This window comes from Rhagoletis zephyria, unplaced genomic scaffold (assembly GCF_001687245.7).
Source record: "Rhagoletis zephyria isolate East Lansing unplaced genomic scaffold, Rhagoletis_zephyria_1.1 Rzeph_scaffold_10621, whole genome shotgun sequence".
Lineage (NCBI taxonomy): Eukaryota > Metazoa > Arthropoda > Insecta > Diptera > Tephritidae > Rhagoletis > Rhagoletis zephyria.
In genome coordinates this window covers 1-8,327 of record NW_016167698.1, presented here as the reverse complement: position 1 = coordinate 8,327, position 8,327 = coordinate 1, and the positions used below count along the sequence as shown (strand labels likewise).

General features: G+C 33.6%; 2 protein-coding genes across 2 annotated transcripts; one reads left to right on the top strand and one right to left on the bottom strand.

Annotated features, from left to right (window-relative positions):
* Positions 1 to 45: 45 nt before the first annotated feature.
* Positions 46 to 1,070, bottom strand: LOC108376545 (protein virilizer-like). Its single transcript, XM_017632764.1, has 2 exons — positions 851 to 1,070; positions 46 to 764 (listed from the first exon to the last, which is right to left on the bottom strand). The coding sequence occupies exons 1-2, from the start codon at positions 914 to 916 to the stop codon at positions 81 to 83; spliced, it is 750 nt and encodes a 249-aa protein (XP_017488253.1). The 5' UTR covers positions 917 to 1,070; the 3' UTR covers positions 46 to 80.
* A 1,278-nt stretch (positions 1,071 to 2,348) lies between these two features.
* LOC108376546 (ATPase inhibitor A, mitochondrial) lies at positions 2,349 to 3,892 on the top strand. Its single transcript, XM_017632765.1, has 4 exons — positions 2,349 to 2,434; positions 2,648 to 2,734; positions 3,024 to 3,168; positions 3,506 to 3,892. Exons 2-4 carry the CDS (start codon positions 2,685 to 2,687, stop codon positions 3,632 to 3,634), a joined length of 324 nt encoding a protein of 107 aa, XP_017488254.1. The 5' UTR covers positions 2,349 to 2,434; positions 2,648 to 2,684; the 3' UTR covers positions 3,635 to 3,892.
* Positions 3,893 to 8,327: the final 4,435 nt, after the last annotated feature.

Sequence of the window (8,327 nt, the reverse complement as noted above, 5' to 3'; positions counted from 1 at the left end):
AGAAATAACCTTAGGTTATGTGGGTTTAGTTTCCCGTCCATTGATTTGATATCTCAAAATAATGTTGACTATTCTCTAACCTACCGCAAATATTCTCTTTCATTACTCTCCGAGTGCGTGCGATTACGCGAAGGTAAAGAGCGCTCCGAAGAATGCGAAGTCTTTCGCATGCCACGTTCACGTTCATCTCCGGATTGTTGGTAGTGGTCATTCCGCCCACCGGCATACTCCAACTCATCCCGCTCAAAATCGCTAAGATTCGCTTTATGTACAGATGGCACCTCACTCGGTAAAGGTTCCTTCCATTCGTCTTTGCTTGTCTCCTCCAGCAAGCTTGGTTCACGCGTTTCACCACTGCCACTTAAATTGCAAATCTCTTCAGGACCAGCTGGTTCGCAAGGTAGCGGTGGTGGGCTTGCAATTGGTTCAGTCATCGAATTGGTTAGTATACCATACACTGCCAAAGTAATTGTGCTATACCAGCCACGTAATACCAAACCATCAGTGGGTATTTTCTCTTGTGTACATTCTAGATGAATGCAATCGTTTTGATTATACTTTAATTGACCTAAATTTTCAAATGTGGAGGCACCCGGCATGCCCAAATCATTGACGAAAAATTCAATATCAAATTTTGAGGGATTGGTGGCACCGAGGCGCACACCGCCGGGAAAGTCGGCTTGCACGCGTGCTCCCAATGGTATTATGCGCACTTGAGTGATATACACTGGCTTTGGAAACTGCACAAGATCGAGATTGATGTCCTGGAAAAACGAATGGTTAATAACAGTTGAAGATTAAATGGTGAAAACGAAACGAAAAAAAACACATGCAAATAATCACCGCTTACCGTGTCCACTTCATGTGAAAAGGTGTCAAAGAAAAGAAGCTCCGCTGCATCGTCAGTTTCCACCATTTTACACTTAACTGAAGAAATTCAGCTTCTAATACACTATGTACTGGTTTCTAGGGCAAAATAAAATGAATAAAATATTATAAAATGAAGAAAAATCACTATTTTCCACCAGCATCAGCCAAATAGGCTTTCTGCAAAAATTTGACAACCAATATGCTTCTTCTTCAATTGTTTTCTTGTTCTTTACGGCAGAGTTGCCGTTTGTTTCCCTTATGATGTTGCCAAACACTTTAGTTTGCAAAATTTTGAAATTTCTAGTTTTTTATAAAAACTTAAGTTTAAAGTTTATTTTGCTTTGCCAGATTCATCAAAATCACTTGCGAATTAAAGCGGAAAAGAACGTAAAGAGAATTATCAGGCAAAATTTTGCCAATGGAGATGGCATATTGCTCTTGGCAAGCAATAATTATCAGAGATTTTAATTTTACAGCTACATTTTTATTTGAGCGATAACTTCGTGGCGGCAACATTATTGATATTTTATTATAAAAGCAAAAACTTTTGCCTATGGAGACGCGCAATGTGTTCTTTTTTTTGATAATAGGCAATTCATATAAACGCATATATGTCTCGTAACAACGTAAACCTCGTAAACATACTAAATTTTGATTGGAAAACCGGCTTATTTCCGACGTTTGCACAGGTCTGAGGTATCCACGCATTCAGATAAATTCCCTGAAAATGAAATTTATGAAATGTGCAACTCTGTCACAAAATCTGCGACCTCTACCGGCAGTGAAAAGAAAATCATCTGCCTGGAATTCCAGCGTTCCAGTCAGGGTTGCCATCTCTCCAAATTATTACCAAAATTGCCAGGAAAAATTTGGGTTTGTAAAGAGATAGATTTTTTTCATTTCTGAACATTTTTGTTAAAGTATTTTATTTCAAAAACAAATAAAACTTTTCGTTCCCGCTTTATTTTTCGTAGTTAAATATCTTTGTTTTTCTATTTCTTTCCAAAGGTGAAGCTACACTCCTGAGGGCATTTGCCTGCCTAAATTATTTAAATAATTCCTTAAAAAAGGAAAAAATGGGCAGCGAAGTAATTGCACACTATGATTGATAACAGGAAAATTAGAAAAAATCAACGCGGTTTTTATAAGTGATAATTGTTAAATAAAAAATAAAAAAACCGAAAGACCGGCGGCAAAAAAATTAAAAAAAAAAATTAACAAAAAAATTTTGCTGCACGTTGTTATACTAAATTCAGAGTAAAAAGTTCAAAATTAGACGGCAAATTATGGAAATTTTGTCCTATTGTCCCTGATTTGTATGCGTTTGGTTAATTTTCAAACAATATTCTTATACAATAAAATGTATAAAATAATAGAACAAAACTATAGTTTTTTATTAAAACAACTAAAATAGTTATTGGTAGATATTCTCCAAAATTGGTAATTTTTTTGAAGCCAATGCTAGAATTTTTTGCTGCTGGCAGCCCTAGTTCCAGCCCCAATTTCCTAGAACTCCGCGATCAAAAATTTGACATTCAATTTTTTACTGCAGAAGTGACAAGTGGTAAGTTTTTGTGAAAAATTTTTTGCCAATAAGATATGTAAAGTAAATTATAATTAAAGTAAATGCAATTAGCTACGTATGGGATATATAAATATAACCCTTAATCAAAGTAAAAAGCCTTCATAGAAAGGAAGACTACATTTCCCATGATTTCTAAGTATTCCTAATCATATGACTACCTAATAAATATTTTTAATTTTCTTATATTTTTAGAGTTTAAAAACCAGATTCTTTTTCAAACCAAAACAAGATGTTCGTAGTACGTCGCAGCGCAGCGTGCATTTATCCCAAGGGAATGCAGTAAGTATTGCACAGTCATCACGTCTCCGAAATCACACAAAGGGACCGGCATTTTTTTAGATTTTCTTTTTGCATGCGTATTAAAAAATTGCGCAGAATACCACCTTTACTTACTATGTATTTAATTTTTGTTTTAATATCGAGAAACAAATAGACAAATAGCGTGCGAATTCGAAAGTTCGGCAAAGTTCTTAAATTATCGTTAGTGGTTATGTAATATTTGTAGCGCATATGCGTTTTTATTGCTCACCAGTTTATTATGTTGTAAGTTTTTGTTTTCAAATTTCAGATTGGCTAAGATGAGTGACAGCCAAGTTGGTGATTTAGGCAGTGGCGCCGGCAAGGGTGGCGGCGGTGGTGGATCCATTCGCGAAGCTGGTGGTGCTTTTGGTAAATTGGAGGCAGCGCATGAAGAAGAATACTTTTATAACAAGGTAAATGCATTATTTTACTATCTGGCCAATGATTGCCCTTTTAACTTCTTGCAAATTTATATGCATCGTAAATATGCAAATTGTATTGATTCAAGTGTTGTATGTATGTATGTATGTGCATCTATATACATATGTTGGACGGCAAGAGGCTTGGCTTTGTTTTACCAAAACATAGCTGGCCGTGACGTAATCTGTTTGTTGCCAATTTGTATAGACTTATGTGCTAGAAATCACATACATGAAACGTTGAACTTATATACATACATACATACATACAAATAAACTTGCTAAAAATAGCGTTCATGTAGACTAATTTGTGAAATCTTAACATTTGCAGCAAAGAGAACAACTCAAACTCTTGAAGAACGATCAAATCCAGCAAGCTGAATTCCATGCTCAACAAATCAAAGAGCATGAAAAAGCCATCCAACGTCATAAGGAATTCCTTGCAAACATTAAGAAGTAAAGCAGACAACCCCAACTTGCAAAGGTTGAGCGGGTCATTCAATGATAGCAACAAGATGACACAGCGTTATAAATGCTGTTAAAGGCTTTTCAGAATTATTCTAAGATTTGATAAAAATTAATATTTTGCATTTTTTCAAGTATTTGGTTATTTTTTGTTAATCTGTCTACACTTTTATATTAATAGAATGTGAAAGTTTTAAATGAAATACATGTACGTATTATAAATTCATGAATAAATAAAATAACGAAAAATAAATGTATGTTTGGGTTAATTTAGGAATCTAGTCCGTTTTATTTATTTTTAATCTTTCGAATTGCAACTATTCTATTTTGTTACTAAGCGTACATTGTCTTCGGTTTTCCTGTCCTTATTGGTGCATCATAAATAATAGGTCGCTCCCTTCTCGGTGAAGGCGCGCTAATACTTGGACGCACGGGGCGTGCGTCGCGTGAAGCTGTGGCGCCATTCAAGATGATGGCAGCAATTATCAGCAGTATACCAAAAAGCGCAACAACTTTCATGTTTATAATTTTTGTGTAATTTTGAATATAATAAAAAATTATTTATTGGGCTTTTACGCGTTTTTTACGAGCTTGTGTGCTATTTTAAAGCTGGGAAGTGTTTGTTTTAACTGATAGCGTTTTAGCAAGCTTTTATACTGTGCCCTGAGCATCTCTATCTATGTGGTGGGAATCACCATCAAGCTGTGAAATGTTTTTCTTTATTTTGTATGCTGATAAGGTCAGTTGACTTAAGTTTTGGAAATCACCATCTCGGGAACATGTGCATACATATATGTATGCATATACATATGTATATCGATGAAGTAAGTTCAAATAATTGAGTTAAGGTTTATTTTTGTTAAATTAATTTCTGGTGCTTTACATACTAGTTCACTCACTTACAAAGCTTTTACTTGGCACTTTTGCAAACGTTTAAGCGTAAAACCATGCTTATAAATTTTAATAATTGCTGGAAACTCTTAAGCTCACATCAAAATGTTGATGTTTTCTTTTTAATAAACATCAACAATAGAAATTTCTGTACAAATATCGATAAAAGTGTCTACTAACTTCCTAAATAATATCTTTCTAATTTGGCAAAATTGAGAAAAAACGAAACTTTCCATAAATTATGCTTCATGCCCAGTGTGGTAGAGTCTTGAAATTGAGGGGCAGAATTGGCATATTAAAAACCATAAAGTAAGTTGTATTCAATGTCCAATAAATACTTATATCTTTCTATTTAAAATATTTTCATAATCACCAGACGCCAAGTCGACTTTTGGGATAAAGAAAAAGCGGAAGAAGATATCTACCACATGAAGGAGGTACAAATACATATATACATATGTACATATCAATGGTCCTCTGCAATAACCACATAACTCAAAATTTCATATGCATGTATATTTAAAATATACATATGTACATATGTATAACGGATTAGGTTGAAAAAATAACCATATTTTTCTGTGGATAATCGACATTTGTTTACTTTTTTACCAATACGATTGCGTCATTACGTTCCAAAAAACGCAAACTTTATTTTCTCTACTAAATTTTTTTATAATTTGAGTTGTTTCGTTATTGCAGAGAGAGAGAGAGTATGTATGTATATACGCAGAATTTCACGTTCAATTTCTATTAATCCTTTTTTAAATATTGTTAGACAAGAGAAAAGCTTCGAGCGTTACGTAAAAGCATGTTGGAAATAGAAAGTAAGCTCGATGCTAGTATCAAAGCCCTGGAAAAGTCTAGTGAAGTGACAACCAAACTTAAGGGTAAGAAGAAAGATCCTAAAAATTGATTAAACTGGTGCAAACTCAATGTGGCGCGGAACTGACTTACGATGAGTAAATATGAAGGAAAGCAGTAATCAAGGAAGAATTTGCACAACGATTTGGAAAATATTACATAAATTTAGTTCCATACTTTAATACATCGGGAAATCTTAAAGCGAGATACAAACAAATTTTTGAAAATAATATTCTGTTTATTGGGTGGAGGAACTCGCGAAAAAGGAAATTAAAAATCTACGTTGAGGAATAGAGCTGGTTGGAAGTACAATCGCGCACACGGTTGTATTGGCTTTAGAAAAAAATGAAATTGCTTTTCAATAATATTGACAGCGAAAAGTTGAAAATGCAAGAAATCAGTAATTTGTCTTGTATAAGCCCTCGATATGTAGCTATAGGTTTCTGCTGAAATGTATGTTTGTCGTTTTCTACGTTTGCATGGAATTACGCTAATGCAGAAGTAAATGCGTGCTTGAATAGAAGCAGCTGTATGTGGCATTTTGGAAATTCCTAATGGTGGATCCTTATTGGAGCTGTCTATATCATGAAAATGATAAAACAGGATGTACATACGTACGTACATGGCGTATGAGTAACATTCTCATCTTGTCTGAGTAACTCATACGCCATGTACATATATATCGTTACCTTAATTCAAAAAGGCCCGAACCAACACTTTTTTCGAAACTGCGTTTTTCACAGATTTTGGTAGGAGACACCTAAAGTACACCTTTAATAAAAATTGTAAAGTGTTAGTACCAAAAACAACGGAGTTACCATGCACTTTTTAAAAAAGCCCTACCACAGGTAGTAGCATAAGAGCAAAAACAACATTTGCGTTTATTTTGTTGTTGCTTCTGGTATCAAAAGTGTCAAAAACTGAAAAAATTTGATTTCTTGATTTCAAATTCGTAAAATTTTTACAAACGTGCTACAAATTTTAAGAGTTTGATTTACATGTTTATTTAGACAGTAAGTTATATTTTCATAAAATAATAATAATTATTTTCCATTTGTTCTTCTTGTTTTGTTTTAAATAAAACTGTGTTAAGCCTTTTTATTCTAAAAAAAAAATTGTATGTTCGGATTCGATGCTTTACAAATGTCGGGATTTTTGGCCACAGAAATCTGGTCACAATATGTATTGCAAATATGTACATACATATGTATTGCAAATATGTCCATAAAAAAAGACTGCAATTTTACTGCGAAAAACAACGGATAATGGCATATGTACTTACTTTCATGGAATTTCTCACCCCTACCACAAAACTGAAAATTGATCTAAATGTATGCACTATGTTGCGTTAACATAATTAAATATTTTTATTTAATAAATTCAACTAACCTATCAAAACATAATTAATTTAAAAGCAGTGAAGTAAGAAAAATCCATTCCTTTTCTATGTTTTGACCAACGTAGTTTTTCATTATCTTTCATTCGCGGCACTGCACTTCTGGATAGTGTGGTTTGGTACTGGCTAATGCTAATATCCGTGGTAGCAAAATGTTGAGAACATACATACGGATATTTTAGAAGGCTTTTCTTGCCCACGCCGCAGGCATCAAACCATTTTTGTCTCACAAAAAGAAGCGCTGGAAATTTTAAAAATTTTATACCGCCTTTCTTGCAGTGGTATTTTGTATTTTTCGAAATGCGCAACTGATTTTTCTTTTTATTCAAAAAAATAAAAAAATTATTATTTTGCTTTGTCGATCAAATTCTTTTAAGAAGCAAATTTATTATAATTTTCAATCTGGTTTAGCTAGATTTTGTTGAAAATGTCATAATCCCAGCAAAACTCAAATGGCTAACATGGCTGCTCATGTCATTAAGTGAAACTACCTTCTTTTTTCTACCATGCATGCCAATAGATTTTAACAATTTACAATCTTTGTGAGAAAAAATTCTTAAATATTTGACATTTTCGAGACCAAGTAATTTGAAAAAAAAAAATCAAATACGCTGCTCTAAATACTGAAACTATCTGTTCAATGTGCATTGGCCCTACCTGTTTTAAAACCGACTTCAAAAAAAGGAGAAGGTTATCAATTTGTCGAAATATTTTTTTTGTGTATGTAACCGCATAACTTTGGACAACGTGAACCGATTTCGATAATTCTTTTATAATTTTGTTTAGATCCGATAATTTGATCATTAATAAAGTAACGGTACTTAAAAATTTGTATACATATGAGAATTGAAGTCGGTTGTGTTTTTTGCTTAACAATTACTTGTTCATGCTCTTTTTATAATGGTTTTTCCTGTAAAATAAAATAAAAATTGTTGGTTAGGGCCTTTGTGAATTAAGGTGACGATATGTATGGACGTACATATCGATACCTGAGTGTAATATCGGCCTATCTCGGCAACCTCTGAATACTTTTGAGTATAAGTGGAATGGAGTAATTTCCAGCGATAGTTTGAGGAGCACGGAGTATTCTCTTCGGTATTTTTCAGTTTCGTTCCTCATCTTTTCTGGATGAAACCTGTAAAACTGTCAAAAATCAAAATTGCTCTCAGAGAAAGAGATAAAAGCCAAAAAGTACGGGAACGCTTTTCGAGTAAAAACTGGTAAAACTGTCAAATACACGGTGGCGCCATTTTTTGTTTACATAGCAGTTTTTTTTTTTAATTAGCCGATCTGCTAAATGCTTGATATTTCTTCGCTGCGATATATTTAAGAAGGTGAAATGAATGCAGATGTACTTTTTTTGATTATTTAACTTTCAAATCATTTGAACAGCTGATGTTTTGACATTTTACCAGATTTTACCAGCAAAAATTCTTCTGGTAAAATCTTGCAACTTCTGACAAAGAGAGGCTCGATTTTACTCCCACATTTTCCCCTACTTTGCAACTTCTTGCGAGTTAGGGAACGCAACTAATGT

Coding starts and splice junctions, on each gene's coding strand:
- LOC108376546 (XM_017632765.1), top strand. CDS start 2,685: ATGTTCGTAGTACGTCGCAGCGCAGCGTGCATTTATCCCAAGGGAATG. Junction 2,735..3,023: donor ATTTATCCCAAGGGAATGCA/GTAAGTATTGCA, acceptor TTCAAATTTCAG/ATTGGCTAAGATGAGTGACA. Junction 3,169..3,505: donor AAGAATACTTTTATAACAAG/GTAAATGCATTA, acceptor TAACATTTGCAG/CAAAGAGAACAACTCAAACT.
- LOC108376545 (XM_017632764.1), bottom strand. CDS start 916: ATGGTGGAAACTGACGATGCAGCGGAGCTTCTTTTCTTTGACACCTTT. Junction 765..850: donor TTTCACATGAAGTGGACACG/GTAAGCGGTGAT, acceptor TCGTTTTTCCAG/GACATCAATCTCGATCTTGT.